Source organism: Rana temporaria, chromosome 3 (assembly GCF_905171775.1).
Source record: "Rana temporaria chromosome 3, aRanTem1.1, whole genome shotgun sequence".
Classification (NCBI taxonomy): domain Eukaryota; kingdom Metazoa; phylum Chordata; class Amphibia; order Anura; family Ranidae; genus Rana; species Rana temporaria.
In genome coordinates, this window is record NC_053491.1 from 205,397,294 (window position 1) to 205,417,050 (window position 19,757).

The 19,757-nt window shown below is 39.9% G+C and overlaps 1 protein-coding gene across 2 annotated transcripts in view; it reads right to left on the minus strand.

Moving 5' to 3' along the window:
- Window positions 1-19,757, minus strand: part of TMTC3 (transmembrane O-mannosyltransferase targeting cadherins 3) — a 140,795-nt gene that overhangs the window by 60,393 nt on the left and 60,645 nt on the right. For both annotated transcript variants that reach the window (XM_040344164.1, XM_040344165.1), the window contains exons 9-11: window positions 18,731-18,879; window positions 9,849-9,969; window positions 4,277-4,388 (exon numbers count right to left, since the gene is read on the minus strand). In XM_040344164.1, coding sequence (XP_040200098.1) covers window positions 4,277-4,388; window positions 9,849-9,969; window positions 18,731-18,879 — 382 coding nt within the window. The remainder of the gene's footprint in view (window positions 1-4,276; window positions 4,389-9,848; window positions 9,970-18,730; window positions 18,880-19,757) is intronic.

Genomic DNA, 19,757 nt, shown 5'->3' on the forward strand with positions numbered 1-19,757 from the left:
ATCCATAGTTAGAATTACCCTTTTCAGGACAAAGCTTTGAAAACAGCAAATAATAATCTCAGAGGCATTATCGACACAAAGTGGTCTGGTGTCCGGTCAAAATTTGTAGGAGATTCAGCAGGTCTCTCAAGCAAGTTATTAAAGACAGTTTGCGGTGCATGTTTAATCTGATCAGCATTGACTGACTTGGTTATCCCTCTCATTCTTATGATACTTCTTCTTTCTCTTGTTATGCAGGCCCTTCATATGCCTGTTAACTGCAATTGGGTGCCTATGATGGGAGTCCACAAACCCTCTTGTCTCATAACGGCTCTGTCCCCCGACCTGCTGGCCCGTTCAGTAGAAGCTAGCTTTTCAGTCAGGGCTACTAGATTAGTCTTTAGGACTGCGATTGCTACCAAAAGTGTGCTTTTAATATCAGTAGCTATTGTCGGCGAGTGGTTTGCCTGAGAGATCTGCGACTCTTACAAGTCATCAGAAGCCAACTCCGATTCTCCACTGTAGTCTTGTTCCCGGCGGGAGGACACCATCTTGCCCAAAAACACACCACTACTAGAGGGGGGACTAGTATTTAAAGATGGGCAAGATTTTTCTTGCTGAAGTAGTGACAAATGAGCGACAGGGTCGCGTTAGAGAGGTGTATTTGACAAGTTTGTCTACATTTCAGCCATCGAGAGAATTTAAAGCCATTTGTTAGACTGCTGAGCACTCGGAGCTCCTTTAATGTACCTCCATACACGCAGAGTGCCATGCCACGCCCCCATACACTCCATTTTAAAATACCTTTAGCTGACAGGAAAATAGAGTGACTTCTCTTATTTAAAAAATAAAAATGTAGAACAATTTAAAAAAAAAATGAAATATGCATTTGAAAGAAAGCAACTAGGTATAAATCTTCAAAAGAATGTTAAGGTTTTAAAACTCCTATGCATATTATAGAGTTAGATCGAAATATATGGGGCAGCGATATTTGCCCATTTACACTGTCAAGATCAACTGTTTTGCTACACAACTTGTGTGAATTATTGCATAGCATGTGTGCATTTTGTGTTTACTATTGTATAGGTGCAGCACTAGTTCTGTACAATCCTAAGTTAAACAAGTATACACAATTCACTCAAACAGACATTATTTAGATTTGTAAAGAATTTATGGCTACAGCTAATAGGATTAAATGATGTATACATTTAAATGCACTATAACTTTTCTAAAACAGTTACAGTTAGTTCGGAGGTCAGGCTTTAAATTCTAAATCCAAGGCAAAGAACACATCCCTGCCAAGAACAACGTTGTAAGCCTAATAATTAGATTATAGGTCTAAATGTATAGAAGACTATTTTTTAGTGCATTGCATAAAGGACACGATTGTTTAAACTATATTCTATTTAACATGTCAGCATATTTTTACTTTAGTTTATCCATCATTTGGGGTCTTCAGTTCACAGGCAACCTCAAGATTTGAAGCAAACCACAGGCTTGGACATGGCATTAGTCTGTTTGTTTTGGGTGCTACACATTGAAAAGCATCCAAATATTTTATTTATAGGTCAAGAGTTGAGAAGCTGAATTGAAATAAAAGCCGATAAGACATGACATCAAAGTTTTCATATTTTATGTTTTAGTAAGATAAAAAAAGCCAACGTATACGTCTCATTTAACTATTGCTACAACATCCATAGAAATACTACATTTGTATGCTTAATTTTATACCAGTTGGTAGATTCAGATTAACTGAAAACAAAAACAAATTTAATATATTGCAGCTTATCAATTATTTAATGTGGTGACAGTATTTTAGTTATTTTTTTAGGCTTTTCTCCCCTCCGTTTTCACCTTGTGACCTACCTAGTAACATACTTCTATTAAGTACCCCGAGACGAAGTGATTTCTCACGAAACGCGTCGGGTGGAGTGACGTGTGGACGCCATCCCCTTCATTTCTCCAACGAGTGGCTTTTGTTCCTGGATACGTCCGGCCGGCGTTACAGGCCAAATGCTGGTTATATCAACCCAAATGTGAGTTGTATACCTGTTTTTACTGTGTTTTAAATAAATCACCCGGATTTTATGCTATGTGGAGCTTTGTTTTGTGTTTTTTCAATCATTGAGCACAGCATGGTCTCAGCGCAAGTGGAGAACCTACTGCGGATTTGACATCTATGGTTGAAAGATATGTTGATAGTGGTCCGGCAGGACCTTGACTTCTGGTAAGCAGCTGTGTGATTGGTGGTGGATTCACGTCTGGTGCCTATAACAGCATCTCTGAAGCCTTCACGGTTGTCTTCCTTGTCACTTGGACTCATCACACTATTAATTTTCAAATTGAAGTTCACGGGCTTTATACACCCCTTTGTGGTTTATTATTGTTAATTCATTCAACTATTGCTGTCACGTTATTACATAATTTTGTGGTATTTATCACTGGGCGTGCACTACATTGCCCAGCAGGGCCAGGTGGCTTTGGGCCCCCTGACTTTATGCGATTTATAGTAGTGTTCATATTTTAGAGTGTTAATTTAGGAATTTTTTAGCACACGCACTTGGGCACATGCCCAATTTGTTCGTTTGATATATGTTCACCATTTGGTTTAGCGCAATTAATCTTCTTTTTCTATTAAGATGCCTGCACACTAGATGAAAGAGCAACAGAGACACCTTTGGACAGTAGCAGGAGGGGAGTGTATTAGATGCATTAGCAGATTTAGATACACTAATAAATTGAAGCCAAACTCCAGCTAACATTTTATAAACAGTTACAGCAACAGTTATGTTCCTTTTGGAAAATCTTCCCTACAGTAAATTGCTTGTTCTGTTGAAAAGGAATAGACTTACTGGCTGGATCACCAGGTGAAAATAAAGAAAAGAAAGCCTAAAAAATAAAATGAATGCATTAATCACATCTAAGAAATGGTATGCTGTAATATAATAAATGTTGTCTTTGGGGTTTAATAACACTTTAGGTGATTGTAAAGCTTTAAAAACAAATTCATTAAAATAATAAACATGTCATACTTACCTGCTTGGCACAAAGGATTTACACAGAGCAGCCCCAATCCTCCTTTTCTGGAATCCTGCACCGAGTGCCCCCATAGAAAGGAGCTTCCCATAGGAACACTTGTGCATGCTAGATGCCGAGTCAGGGTATTTACTTCTATTCGTACAAAGCCTGGCTCGCCCCTGCCCTCTGCTCAAAGGTTTTGACTGACAGCCCCAAGAGCCAATGGATCCCTGCTGCTCTCAGCAAAGCAAGCCTATGACACAGGGGAGAGGGGGAAAAAGAGCTGCTACAGATGCAGCTAACTCAATGCATTGCGCCAAATATCAAGGTGAGCATGTGCAGGATAAGTGCAGCTCCCAAAGTTTTACTGCGGTTGCTCCAGTCCAGAAAGACTGCTTCTATGCCTGCCTAAGAAAACAGCGAAGATTTGACTGAAGTATCCGTAGATAAAATAAAAAAAAAAAGAATCATATATAAAAATATGTAAACTAAAGGGCAAGATTCTCAACTTTAGACACTAGCATAAAATGGAGGACTCACGGAGTAGGGCAAGTTCGAAAGGAGAGGTGCTCAGAGGCATTGCCAGTGTTTAAATGAAGGTACACATCTATACACATAGTGTATGAATATTCTGCCTGTGTCCTGTATTGTAGGATTAGGATATAGATTGTATTGTGGGAACAAAAATCTTTTTCCTCCCAGCATTCAGTGGACAGCACAGGATTAAATTCTTCAACATATGGGATAAAAAGAGACTTCTAAAATAAGGAACGGCAAAGAAATTAAAAATGAGCAAACATGCATCAGCAACCCTCAAAGACTTCTGCTTGCAGTACCTTATATCCAAATTTAGCATCTGCCAATGCAGCAACATCAATAAAATCGGTAAGGCAGTGCCAAGTTGTATTTCTTCTGGGCTGGAGAGAGACATTCTGCAGGACACTAAACTATACATGTGCAGGGGTATAATTACTAGATGGGGGTTGTGCTCCTTTTTCTTTGCAAAGCATCCAACCCTACAAATAATGGCAGTAACATCCACGAGGTGACACAGAGGGGGGAGAATGCACTACGATAAAAAACTGTAGCTGAAGCATGAAATCTGCAATGCAAGATGTACCAAGCAGACGGAATAAGAACATGCTATGTGCAAGTACAGGTGCAGTTCACATGTAGCAATATGAGACACCACACATCTAGGAAACGGAATGACATTTAATGTTAACTATACATGGTCTGTTAACAGATTTAAAGTGCAGCTTTATGCCACAACCCCTACCTGGTTGCACATGTGTGGCTTGCTTAAAGAACCTGAGGGCTTTTGCATAACTCTTCTCATTTTCCAGTGCATGGCCAACATTATTCCAAAGCTTTGCATTATTTTTATTTACCTATATAGAAAGCCAATAGAAAAAGAACAGAAATGCTTTTAAAACAAAGATAAAAAAAAAGCACAAAAGGTAGCTAAAAGCAGGCAGATATAAACAAACTTACTTAAGCTAAACATTTAAATGCAAATGGTGAACCTCATGAATAAAACAAAACAAAGAAATAAACCGAAGAAATATGACTAGTTGCAGCTGGCAACACCTCAATTTTCCTTGAAATTTTAGAAACATACTGCATATAAAAATAAAGCTGAACTTTAGGCAAAACAGGTATACAGTCGAGCACCCCAAAAATTGAAATCTGCAGCAGGGTCCCAGCAAGTCATGTCTACCAAGCACCCAGGGGGATAGAAGACCCTCCAGTGAAAATGAGAGGCATTCTACCCTTTAATGTAGATCATTTGTTGAGTTGATCCTAAAAGGCCATACCATGGCTCTAGGAAAAACACCTAGAGCTGTCCAGCATAGGAAGTAGGTTATCTGGCCTGTCCTGTGCCAGGAAAAGTTCCCAAATCCAGAAGTGAAGGCCCTGCAACACTCAGGTGATGTCCAGCGAAGGTCAGGTCAAAACGCCAACTCACATAGGAACCCTGAGAACTTGAGAACTGTCGATTATGGAGAACCAAACTCAAGAGTCAAATAAGAGGATACACCCATCAGAGGGGTTCTTCCAGGCAGGAGGAAGGAACCATCTCATTCCTCACCAGAGACCGACAAATAGCATTCCGGACACTTTGGTCCATAGAGGCCAGATTTTTCAACACAGAAGCAGCAACCGGACTGCAAACACATGAATCTTGAAAATGAGGGCAGAGGAAAGTCTGCTACAGATGGGGAAAAGGTCAATTGGCAACAGGTAATGGGCTACGTTAGCAAGGATATGCACCTTTAAGGAGGGGTGGCTCCCCTTCAGTCCACCTGTCCTCATCTATACATTAGAATGCATGTGCCCCCATTGTGGGGACACACATTGTTTAGTGTTAGGACCACAGATTACAGGGTGCCTTGGCGCGGCTCTGTGGCTCACGCATGCAAATGCGTGCGGACAAAACCCCTGCAGTCACTGAACACTTAAAAACTTTCCAACAGTTCATTTCTAAATCTATTGAACAGGGAAGGCCACACAGATAGAAATATGGTAGCTTCCTGATGAAGGAGACAAATATCCATCTGTTTGTACCTACCTTTAAGCCATTAGTGCTAGATACCTGGCAATTTTAATCTAAAATGAGATTTGCAGATGGGAGGGCTCCAAGAATTCCATAATGGAAACACCAGACAAAAAAAAAAAAAAAAAATTAAATATAGGAGGGACTCAAGCACTAATGCCGTTAGCAGGGTACAAAGCTGCTGGAGGAAGCTTAAGGGTCAGGTTCTTACCAGGAAAAGGAGCAGTTCTTTGTAGGTCAAGGAGTTACCTCAAGTGAGGGATAGGGCTAAGGGGTATCAAAAACCACAAGAGATGAAATCATATCTGAGGAAAAAAGTACCAGACCTAGCAGGATCAACAGCCAGCGAAGTGGAGGTTCACCTTTATGCACCTAACAGTTTTCGTTTTACATACATTTTTAATGGTCTCCTCCCCAGCTTGTGACACAAATTTATAAAAAAAAAAAAAAAAAAAAGTTAAATAATCTGGCAAGACCAACTCTCCATTAATCCACTCTCACCGCCTATGAGCATGTTATCAGGTTCTATACATTTATAATTACATGTTAAATTTAAATTTATTGGCTATAGTATGTTTGGCAATATAGAGCTTGTAATTTCCTTGCTTTTTTTTTTTTTTTTATCAACAGGCTTGAAATAGGAGGAGATGTTGCTCACATTCACTCATCAGATCCATATGAACTTATAAAGTTTAGGAGTCTTTACAGATTAAAGCCGGCCATGGATGGATCGAATCCCAGGCGGTTAAGCAGGGACAGGCCTGAGATTTGAACCTTCTATGGGCAAGCTGATTGCACCCAAGTTGATCCATCGATTGACTTGGGTACAACCAGCGTGTCAGGTGGGAGGGATTCCCCCATCAACACAGGCGAATTTGGAAAGGAAAAAATAAATAAAAAATTGCATAATCTATGGCCTGTTTAATTCAGCCGCTGGCTGAACATAAAGAAAACCAAGTGTGTTTAATTTTGGCTAGATGAAAATATTATCCGATAGCTTTTGTTCCTTCTGCGATGAACAGCATTTTCGCATCTACAGCATCTTCACTTATTTTCTTCCCTCTCAAGAGGAATAAAAGTGTAAACTATGTATTACTAGGTTGATTGGATACAGCAGTTTTTAAAAAGACAATGGATGATGCACAGTCTGTATTTAGCACTTACCTGTGCGTGGATACATCAACTTTAATACACGCAATTTGGGATGGTGTGCTTTATACTTTAGGGCAGCATTTCATTCTCAGATCAACATTGATGTCAACTAGTTTACAGTGAGGGGAAAAAGTATTTGATCCTCTGCTAATTTTGTACGTTTGTCCACTGACAAAGAAATGATCAGTCTATAATTTTAATGGTAGGTATATTTTAGCAGTGTGAGACGGAACAAAAAAAATCCAGAAAAACACATTTCAAAAAAGTTATAAATCGATTTGCATTTTAGTGAATTAAGTATTTGACCCTCCAAACAAGGAGAGTTGAGTTGATGCCCAAGAGTTTGATTTTGGTCTCATCTGACCACAACACTTTCACGGAGTTCTTCTCTGAATCATTCAAATGTTCATTAGCAAACTTCAGATGGGCCTGTACGTGTGCTTTCTTGAGCAGGGGGACCTTGCAGGGGCTGCAGGATTTCAGTCCTTCACAGGGTAAAATGTTATTGCTTTTCTTGTTGACTCTTGTCCCAACTGCCTTGAGATCATTGACAAGATTCTCCCGTGTAGTTTTGGGCAGATTCCTCATTTTCTTATGATCATTGAAACTCCACAAGGCAAGATCTTGCATGCAGCCCCAGATCAAGAGAGATAGACAGTTATTTTGTGTTATTTCCATTTGCAAATAATCGCACCAACTGTTGTCACCCTCTCACCAAGCTGCTTAGCGATGGTCTTGTAGCCCATTCCAGCCTTGTGTAGGTCTACAATCTTGTCCCCGACATCTTTGGACAGCTCTTTGGTTTTGGCCATGGTGAAGAGATTGGAATCCGATTGATTGCTTCTGTGGACAGGTGTCTTTTATACAGGTAACAAGCTGAGATTAGGAGCACTCCCTTTTAAGAGAGTGCTCCCAATCTCAGCTTGTTACCTGTATAGAAGACACCTGGGAGCCAGAAATCTTTCCGATTGATAGGGGGATCAAATACTTATTTCACTCATTAAAATGCAAATCAATTTATATATTTTTTTAAATGCGATTTCAGGATAATTTTGTTGTTATTCTGTCTCTCACCATTAAAATTATAGACTGATCATTTCTTTGTCAGTGGGCAAACGTACAAATTCAGCAGGGGATCAACATTTTTTTTTTTAAATATCCTTTATTTATCAAAAAGGGAGCATTAGGAGGCACATTATCATATATATATATATATATATATATATATATATATATATATATATATATATTTATATTAATTATACACACACAACTTTTTCCATCATTAATACATTTTAACCACTTAACCCCCGGACCATATTGCTGCCCAAAGACCAGAGCACTTTTTTGTGATTCGGGACTGCGCTGCTTTAACTGACAATTGCGCGGTCGTCCGACGTGGCTCCCAAACAAAATTGGCGTCCTTTTTTTCCCACAAATTGAGCTTTCTTTTGGTGGTATTTGATCACCTCTGCGGTTTTTATTTTTTGCGCTATAAACAAAAATAGAGCGACAATTTTGAAAAAAATGAATATTTTTTACTTTTTGCTGTAATAAATATCCCCCAAAAATATATAAAAAAAATTTTTTTTCCTCAGTTTAGGATGATACGTATTCTACATATTTTTCGCAAAAAAAAAAAAAAAAAAAAAAAAAAAAAAAAAATCGCAATAAGCGTTTATTGATTGGTTTGCGCAAAAGTTATAGCGTTTACAAAATAGGGGGTATTTTTATGGCATTTTTATTAATATATTTTTTTTACTAGTAATGGTGGCGATCAGCGATTTTTTTTCGGTACTGCGACATTATGGCGGACACTTCGGACACTTTTGACACATTTTTGGGACCATTGGCATTTTTATAGCGATCAGTGCTATAAAAATGAATTGGATTACTATAAAAATGCCACTGGCAGTGAAGGGGTTAACACTAGGGGGCGGGGAAGGGGTTAAGTATGTCCCTGGGTGTGTTCCTACTGTAGGGGGGGGGGGTGGCCTCACTAGGGGAAACACTGATCCTCTGTTCATACATTGTATGAACAGAAGATCAGCATTTCCCCCGCTGACAGGACCGAGAGCTGTGCGTTTACACACACAGCTCCTGGTCCCCGCTCTGTAACGAGCAATCGCGGGTGCCCGGCGGCGATAGCTACGGGCTCTCGCCCAGGAGAGCCGACCTGCCGCCGTAGAATGACGGCGGCTGGTCGGCAAGTAGTTAAGTCAACATAATAATCCACTGTATTTATACCTATATATTCACTTATTATTTCCTTTTTCGTCATTACCCTGGTCCTCAAAGCATTTATTAATGGGTTCTCTATGTCTCCTCTTTATTTTAAATTCTTTACAAACCCCCCCCCCCTAGAGAAAAAAAAAGGGTACCCCCACTCCCTACAAGAGATGGAGGGTTTCTATTTTATCCTTTGTACTGGCACCCACCTCCTATTGGGCAGTCCTCACTCCTCAGATGCCCCATCTAGCATTCTCTTTCCCCTTTCCGAATACATGAAAAGATTCCATGCTGTGCATGTTTTATTGTACTGTTCCTTCTTATTTTGAGCTGAAAAGGACCAAGTCCTCCATGGTTTCCAACTCTTACTCTATTGAGCCATTCTGCAATAGATGGTGGCCTAGGATCCTTCCAATGCAGGGTGACCCCAGCTTTAGCGGCGTTAGTCAGGTGACAACACTTATTTTTTATATGTCTGCACTGGAATCTTTGAGCAATGAAGCAGAAGGAAAGCGGGGTCATCTTAAAAACTCTGTAAATTCTTGAGAGATCCTCCGGGGATCTTCAGCCAGTATTGTCTGATCTTTATACAAGACCAGAATATATGCAACAGAGTCCCCTGCTCTGCCCCACAGCGCCAACTTTTTACCCTCACTGTAATTAGAAGCATTTATGAATTTAGCCAAAACATAAAGCAGCTCAATATAAAAATACACGTTTCAGAAATAACTGACCTTTTTTCTTACGTCAGTTACAAATGTCATGTCTGATCTTAACTTTACATGTAGTAACTATTACTGCAAACAGTGAACTTTGCTAGCAAGGAAAAATGCAATGGACAGTTGTTGGCGCTAGTACAATTGCAAGGAGAGAAGCTATTTAAATCTTGCATGCTTCCGAAGAAATACTTTACCTTCAAAGCAGACATAAACAAAGTATATTCTGATTCCCAGTCCCAGTTCCTGTTGAATGTTTTTACAGCATGCGTGAAGAGCACCAGAGCTAAAAATATCCAGGACAGCTTTCTCAATCCACTGTTAAGAACAAGGAAATACACAAATAAAAAAGACTGTACAAAATGTGGCATAGCGTTTCCTAATACCACACACAAAGATAAATATATGTGTTTTTGTGAATGAGCACCATGCCAAGTAGCATTGCTCTGATCCGTAGGGCAATGCTATTACAAACTGAGATTGTGAAAGTGATTACTCAACACACTTCAGTTAAAGATATTTCTATATTACTATGATGGGAAACAGACAAACCTATGGGGAATTGTGTAATCAGAATAATTGTTATATTCGGAGTTTGCTGTGAGAAGTAGATTACATTTTTACGGTACAATCCAAAAGTGGCTGGAAGCCATTGTCTGTTTAGAAATACAACGCCGATAGCAATGTCAAAGAGATTCACATACAAAAAACTATCAACTTGTCAACCAGGCTGGGTAAAAAGGCATGCATAGTGCATTCCTTTACTACCACAAAATGACCAAAGGCCCAACAGCAAGAACATCATACCGCAAAACCTATGGCCTATCTCTTGTGTATGCCAAGCTTTGGTTTCCTTATTTTAAATGCATCCAGATATGATATGTTAATAATGAGGAAATTGATCGGTTTGCCGCAAAAAAACTCAACATCTAACAGGATTATAGTATTTCACATCAAAACTAATGTGCACAGTGTATAGCAACTATTCCAGTTGCTTTGTTTGCTTGAAGCAGATCACAGACATGAGGTAAATGAGGCTTGACTAGTGGGGTATTGCCCTACTTTCTTTCGTCACCCTTTCCTGTGTATTTGCAGAAGAAATAGAAAACCGGTACTTGCATCCTGAACTCTACAGTTGGCATTGTGCCGTCAACACCCAGCCTGCCAACTTCTGTACTTGAAACAGATGAGACCTGTTCAGACGACACTCGGTAGGGGTCAAAAATACCTCACAAGCAGTGTGGAAAATGTCCCAAGGGTCATTCCACCCATCAGTTTCTTAGATCTCTTTAAAACCTCAAGGCTGATGCTGCGTACACACGACTGTTTTTCGGGTTGTAAAAAATTACGTGTTTTTTTTTATGTCATTAAAAACGATCGTGTGTAGGCTCCAGAGCATTTTTCATGATGTAAAAAATGGGCATTAAAAATTTCGAACATGCTCTAATTTTTCACGTGCATGCTCAGAAGCAAGTTATGAGACGGGAGCGCTCGTTCTGGTAAAACTACCGTTCGTAATGGAGTAAGCACATTCATCACGCTGTAACAGACTGAAAATCGCAAATCGTCTTTTACCAACACGAAATCAGCTAAAGCAGCCCAAAGAGTGGCGCCATCCGCATGGAACTTCCCCTTTATAGTGCAGTCGTACGTGTTGTACGTCACCACGCTTTACTAGAGCATTGTTTTTTCACGATCGTGTGTGGGCAAGGCCGTTTTAATAATCGGGTTGAAAAAAAATTAGTTTTTTCTAGACCCTTAAAGAATTATTTTTACAACTCGAAAAACGGTCGTGTGTACGCGGCAAAAGAGCTCTGTGGGCGATTCCAACACCATCTGCCATGGCTAGCTTTCTTTTGGGATTTCAAGGAGCTCTCAAACCTTCTTTTTTTTTTCCCTGACTTCTGTTTGGAACATGCAGTGCACGTTAAAGCCTCATGCACACGATCGTATCTTCTGCAGACAAAGTGTAGGACTTTTGTCCGAAGGGCGTTGGCCAGGAATTAGTCTTGCATACAAACGGCACACAATTGTCAGCTAACAAACACAAAACTATGTTTTTTCAGCTCTTTAATGCCACCCTTTGGGCACCTTCTGCCAATGTTGCGTTTGGTGAGCATTGCTTCCGAGCATGCGTGTTTGTACTTTGGACTTCTGTCCGATGCACTTGTGTACACACGCTCAGAAAAATCCGACAACAGACAGTTGTTTTTGGAAAATTTTAAAGCCTGCCATCCAACATTTGTCCACGGAAAATGCGACAACAATTGTCAGATGGAGCATACAAAACTCCGCCACCAGCCTGTCATCACACAATTCCTGTCGGAAAATCTGATCGTGTGCAAGAGGCTAAACTGAAGTCACGTGCACAACTCTATGCACACTACAAGCTCCTACATACAGTGGGACCATGTAGAACAAACATGGCAACCCTCCAAGAAAGGGGTGCAATACCAGTGGCCCGGGGGCCACATGAGGCCCGCGGAGCCCTCTGATGTGGCTCGCGACCTCCTGCTCTGGAATAGCAGATTGGCATAAGCCGATGCTTCATGTATAGCGCCAACTCCTGTCATAGGTGGTGTGATACCAAATGCACTCTGCCTGGGACAGCAACAGCTGGCGATGCTTGAATGTTATTAAAGGTACGTTAAATACTAAAATCACTGTGTATATATGGGCATATCCGTTTTGCAGTGGTAACTGGGCTGCTGCGGAGATCACTTGCAGGTTACCTGCACTGAGCCATAGACTTCTGTCATTACCTGTGGGTTGGTCCACTTCAGAAAGTGCACCATACCTGCAGGATATAATAAAAGTCTACGGAAAAGTGCAGCTAACCCGCAGGAAAGCCACAGGTGCACTGCATTACACCCTCGGTGTGGATATACTGCAATGCAGCAGTGTGAAAGCAGCCTTAGGCCCCTTTGACACAATCAGTCTAACCCAAGTGGACCCTTCGTTCCCCTCTATTGAGCCACAGATGTAAACAGACGTTTTGGCCGTTTACACACACCTACCTCTAATTCAATAAAAAAAAAAAAAAAAAAAGAAGGGGGGGGGGGGGTATTGTGATCCATCCTCTTATATCTGGGAAATTTAGAATCACTTTGACACATTATACTTACCCCTTAGGAGGAGTTTGAGTAGCAATACAGCCGTTGGTCAAGAGGATACCGTCATATGTAAAAGACTCTAGGCACATTATTAATCTTTTGGCCAGTCTCTCCCCTAAAAAAGACATGTGGCTGGTTACGATAGATGTGACTTCTCTGTATAGCATAATTCCCCATGAATTGGGCTTACAGGCTGTTCTCTTCTATTTGTCTAGGGACTCTGGTCTCCCTGTCAAACAGATAGAGTTTATTATGTCACTTTTAAGATTTGCTACTTCTTCTAGAACTATTTTTGGTTCGAGGAGAAGTTCTATAAACAGGAAACGGGCGTCGCCATGGGGGCTAAATATGCCCCCAGCTTGGCCAATTTGTTTATGGCCAAGTGGGAGGAGGATGTCGTCTATGATGCTAATGTGCCAGAGCTCATGTTATGGGCAAGGTATATTGATGACATCCTCCTCCTATGGGACGGCCCACTTGCCAAATTGGAGGACTTTGTGTTGAACCTGAATCACAATCAGAGAGGGATAGAATTGAAGTTCGAAGCCAGCCAAACTGAAGTCCACTATTTGGATCTTAAGGTGGGCGTTAGGAATAATGAGTTTAGCACTTCCACCTTTTTTAAGGCGACGGATCGCAACTCTTTTATTCTTTTAAATAGTTGCCATCACAACCAGTGGCTTAAATCAGTTCCAACAAGTCAGTACCTCAGGCTGCGTAGGAACTGTTCTGATCCTCTGGAGTTCTCTGAACAGGCCAAGGTGCTGACTAGTCGGTTCCTGGAAAAGGGTTACAATATAGAATCTTTGGAAGAGACTTTGGAGACTGTCAGCTTAGTCCCCAGGAAAGAGCTTTTGATGGAACGAGCTCAGGTTGAACGTGACCAATTTCAGGGTTGTGTACCTTTTATTACTGACTATTCTATCCAGTATAAGGTATCAAACAGCTTTTAAGCAAGCACTGGCATCTGGCGAAGAATGACCCTGTTCTTAAGGGTCTTTTACCAGATAAACCAAGGGTCGTTTTTAGGGGTGCACCCTCCTTACGTAACCGGATTGCACCGAATATTTTAAATCCCCCGTGTAATGGTTCGAATTCTTCCTTTTTTAACCAGTTAACAGGTTTTTATCAGTGCAGACGGTGTAGAGTTTGTTCAACTAATTCATGTAGGAGTAGACGTATGACCATGTTTGAGTCAACTGCCACAAGGAAGGAGCACTCCATCAAGCCCTTCATAGCCTGTGAGACCACAGGAGTGGTCTACTTAATACAATGTCCATGCGGCCTACAATATGTGGGCCGCACCAAGTGACAACTACGTGTTCGATTGAATGAACATATTACAAATATCCTTAATGGATTTGAACAACATTCGGTGTCCAAGCACTATCTTTTAAAGCACAACAAAGACCCAAGAAATACATTATTCTTGGGTATTGATAAATTCAAACCAAACTGGAGGGGAAGTGCTCTGGTAAGGGAGATATCCAGGCTTGAAATGGCCTGGATACATCGTCTTAAAAGCTATGCACCCCATGGTTTAAACATAGACACCAACGTAAATGCGTTTATAAATAACGCCTAAGGTCATTTATGTTGGAGTCTAGGTTATACACTATTGGTTTATATGTGCCTTTTTGTATATTAATTGTTATGTCATTTATGCATAATACTGATCAAGCCTCACTTTGATCTCCAGGATGGGAATAAATTTTTTTTTGTCATTTAAAAAGAATTTTTGTCCTTTAAAGGAAAAAACATTTTTTTCTATCACATTAGTTAGTTTATACAATATTGGGCTTTATATATTGATATATTTATTACACTTTAAATACATTTTTTATACAATTGTTTTAAATGTATATATTTTTTATATACATTTATTACATCATAATGAATTTTCACATAAACATTTTTTCACGTAAATAAATTTTTATACGAGTTTATAATTTAATTTATGGAAACGAGGGTTGATTTGAATATGTTTCCTATCTTTTATATATATTATTATATGTTGTTATACATATTCACACATAATTTAAATTGAATTATTTTTAGATACAGTAATGAGGTAATGCTCATTCACTCTATATTTATTCAAGGGCATGCTGTTCCGTTTTCGATCTGTAGGGGGACGGATGTCTTTGTATGAATTATACACTGTAATTTAATTTAATTATTTTTGTCTTAATGTTTTTGGTTTCGTTATCCTAGACAGATCGAGATTCATTACTTGCCATTATGCTTGTAAATTCCTGCCTATGGCAATATTTTGAGTCTCGTCAGTTTAATTATCTCCCTGTCTTAGCCTTAGGGACTTTCAGGTCTCGCATACAGTTATACCACACAGTTTCCCACTTCCAAAATGGTGTCTCTGTTACTTCCGGTTCCTGGCGGTCAAAGCGAGGGCTGGATATATAAAGCGGTGGTTCACTGCAGAGTCTATTCCCATTGAAAACGTCAATTTGTGACGAAACGCGTCTGGGACAGCGTGCAGTGACGTCACCGCGTTCAGGAAGGACTTCTGCTATATGCCGGCCGGCATCTGTTTTTATGCTCATACTTGCTGTACGCTTGTAAGTAGTTTTTATTACTTTTAAATAAATTGTTGGTACCTACTACCCTATGTGCGGTCTCCTTCCCTACATGTTCAATATCGACTGGGCAATAAGAGACGGTTTGAGGAGGAGTACTTCACAATAGATTTCGTATATCCCGCCAAGGATTCCTATGTATTGTGGTCTGTTTACATCCCGGGTTCAACTTTAGCTGTTCCTCATACTCTGGAGTATCCTGGTGTTAACCATAAATAACGCTGTTATTTGGTTGCCTTGTGGTAAGCCTCAGTCCATGTGGTGGCGGATCACATTTATGTCATTAATCACACACTGGGTGTCGTCTGTTCTGGATTTCACTATTTTTGGACTTTTATGTTGCATATGTGCACTATTAAGGACTTATTTGCATTTATTTTTTGCATGTATTTTTGTGCGATTTTCTCCTTAATAATCTGATAATTTTTTGTGGATACACATAAGGACTTTATTGCACGTATTAGGTTGGCGCAATTTTTCTGATTTTTTCAGTGATTGTTTACACGTTGTACAAAATTTTATTTGGATATTAATACCCATAATCCTAATTTTTATTTAAAAGAAACAGAGATGACCAAACAATATAAAATACAAATATAGAAACCATGGTCCCATACCATCAACACCCAATGATAGAACCAAATTATATACTAAAAGATGCAAAATAACAGAAAAAAAGTCTACTAAAAAAAAAAAATTATATTATATATATATTATATATATATATATATATATATATATATATATATTATATATATATATATATATATATATTATATATATATATAATTTTTATAAAAGGATGGGCACGGCAAGGTTTAGCAGAGTTAATGTAACAGTGCTTTGTGAGAGACAGACCTCTCTGGTCTATGTGGCTAACTGCAATGCTACATTCAGTTTTCTTCCAGGGTTATTAATTTTTAATCTAAAAAGGAAATTAGTTTATACCATCTATATCGTTATGATACAAAACAGGCAGGATGTAATATTGCTCTTCAGACCAAATTACAAAGAGATAACTGATTTATATTAATTAGAAGTAAAGAGTTCTATACACACACAACTGTACAGATTTAATTTGTTGCTCTATATAAAAGACAGCTGGTCTGGAGGAAACAGTTTGTCTGCTGAAGACTTTTTAGCCTTTTCAGCCAATGACCGGTAATCTGTCCACATACATTTCTGTGGTCATTTATAATACAGAAAAACCTATCAAATGTCTTGCATGAATTGGTTTCTACTAAAATTATATAAATCTAAATACTCTTCATAGATATTATTCAGTTAGTAGCACATAAAGACAGTGGGTAAATGTAGCGCTCTGTCAAAGTTGGTCCATGTACGGAGGTTCATATCTCAGAGGGTGCCAACGGTGGACAGCTGCCAGCTCAAGACAAGCTAGAAGAAACTCTGGGGAATATAAGAACAAAGAGCAGCACCATTTATCGACTCGCCTAACACAGAGTGTGAGGAGAGGAACGTCGATCAGTGGTATCTCCTCACAGGGAGCGGTACAGGTAATCAGGGCACCGATTACAGTGCAGCCCCAGCAGTGCCCAGCAAGTGACGCCAGTCTGTGCCCATCAGTGCCACCAATCCGTGCCCAGCAGTGCCACCGATCAGTGCTGCCTTTCAGTGCCCATCATTGATGAACAGTACTGCCCATCAGTGGGGCATATTAGTGCCTCTAAATCAGTGCCACCTAATCAGTGGAGAAAATGTACTTAATTTACAACATTTTCTGACGAACTAAGAAAACCTTTACCCCCCCCCCCCCTTAAAAATGTTCGCCCGTTTTTTAAGCAAAAAACAAAACCTAATGGCGATTAACCACTTCACATCCCAGCTATAGTAATATGACGGCTGCAAGGCGGCCATCAGATGACGTCCACGGCTTCCTGGCCGCTAGGGGTGTGTGAGCCCGCCGCGTCACTCCAGGGACTATGTGTGCGTGGATCTGTGTTTTGTCAGGGTAAAGGAGACGATCATGCGTTTCTTGTATATAGAAACACTGATCGGTCACCTTCCCTAGTCAGTCCCCTCCCCCCCCGTTAGAATCACTCCCTAGGTAACATTTAACCCCTTGATCGCCCCCTAGTGTTAACCCCTTCCCTGCCAGTGACATTTATACAGTAATCAGTGCATATTTATAGCACTGATCGCTGTATAATTGTGGGCACAGGGAGAGAGGGGCGGGAGGAGGCAGAGCAGATCCATTCTATTTTTGTAGAGGGTGGGGGGGGTCTGTAAGAATGGAACACTCTCAAGCCCTGTGACAAGTACAGCCAATATCCCTGACACAGGACACATCACTGGCTCGCATAGGCATTCAGCAGGTGAGCTCTGCTTTAGGGTAGATCTAATCAGCAGATGGCCTATGCCCCAGGCTAAATACGATCGCAGGTAAGCACTTTTTAAAACTAGATTTACTCAGCAAGACGACTTTCCGCCAAGCTAGATTTTTTTTTCAGGCAGGAAGACTCAGCCTGCTCCAGGCTAAATCCATTTATCAGGAGGGCTCTGTCCAAAACTGGATCCATTCAGCAGGTAAGCTCTGCCCCAGCCTAAATCCATTCAGTAGTTGGACTTTTCTCAAAGGGAGATCTTTTCAGCAGGAAGGCTCAAGCTTCCCCAAGCTTAGTCAGCAGGATGGTCTGCCCCAGCTCGGATGCACTAAGAAAGTAGAATCCAATCCAGGCTACATCCATTTAGCAGGTGGGTTCTGCCCCAGGCTAGATCTACTCAGCATTTGGGGTCTTCTCCAAGCTATATCCATTGAACAGAAAGGCTATTAATAAGCAATGCCTTGGGCTACATCCAATCAGCTGGTGGGATTTGCTCAGTATGCCAGTTTGAAAACAATTCCTTTACTGTGGTCAACTTTTATTATATCACCAATTAATTTAGGCAACAGGTACATTTACCTTTTGTATAGTTTTTAATTAAGCAATCATGAACGCTGTATAAAAGTATTAAAGATATTACAGCTTAAGTTACAAAAACTGTAACCATTTGAGTCACAACGTGAAAACAGAAACAAGTCTGAGTGCATTTTTGCTGAACAAAACATGTTATTTTCAATTCACACATCTATAAAAGGGTACTTATATATGAAAAGCTGTGTCAGTTACAAGCCATACAGGAATAGAACATACAGGTGCTGTAAATCTGTAAAACACAATAGCAGGAAATGTAAGAACTAGAAGACTTGTGACATGGAAAGTATATTTAAGAAGCATTCAAGACTGATATTTTATATCAAGCTTTTCTCATGATAGTAACTAAATCTTCTAAATCCTTTAAGGAAGTGTGTTCAGAGGAGATTTATTGCACGTTGGTTGAGCTCTTTAGAATGGAACACATTTTGCTCACCTTTTGCTTGCTAATTTCTTCCAGCCATGTGCAACAAGCATGCAGAATCCCATACTAGGAACATATAATACTCTCTCTGCGACCACAAAACCAACAGGGAAGAAGAGGTTAGAGGCAGGTATGAAAGGCAAAACCAGCAAGCTCAATCCCTGAAAAAAAAAAAAACTAAACTGTAAAATCTGTTTGTGAAGAGTGATAAATATATATTTTCTCACATTTAACTTGCAAAAAAATAGCCACGTTTTAACAGATGTAAAATAATTGGTTTTCCTATGCTTTAGATAAGTATGACCAAAGCTCTTTTGAGCATACTACTTCATTAAGTCACAGGAGTGCACTTAGTTCTGCCCTCCTGTGACCCAGAATCAAACATCATAGAGCCGGTACAAGCTATTCCGGGATCGTGACAATACAGGGAGTGCAGAATTATTAGGCAAGTTGTATTTTTGAGGATTAATTTTATTATTGAACAACAACCATGTTCTCAATGAACCCAAAAAACTCATTAAATATCAAAGCTGAATATTTTTGGAAGTAGTTTTTAGTTTTAGCTATTTTAGGGGGATATCTGTGTGTGCAGGTGACTATTACTGTGCATAATTATTAGGCAACTTAACAAAAAAAAATATATATACCCATTTCAATTATTTATTTTTACCAGTGAAACCAATATAACATCTCAACATTCACAAATATACATTTCTGACATTCAAAAACAAATCGGTGACCAATATAGCCACCTTTCTTTGCAAGGACACTCAAAAGCCTGCCATCCATGGATTCTGTCAGTGTTTTGATCTGTTCACCATCAACATTGTGTGCAGCAGCAACCACAGCCTCCCAGACACTGTTCAGAGAGGTGTACTGTTTTCCCTCCTTGTAAATCTCACATTTGATGATGGACCACAGGTTCTCAATGGGGTTCAGATCAGGTGAACAAGGAGGCCATGTCATTAGTTTTTCTTCTTTTATACCCTTTCTTGCCAGCCACGCTGTGGAGTACTTGGACGCGTGTGATGGAGCATTG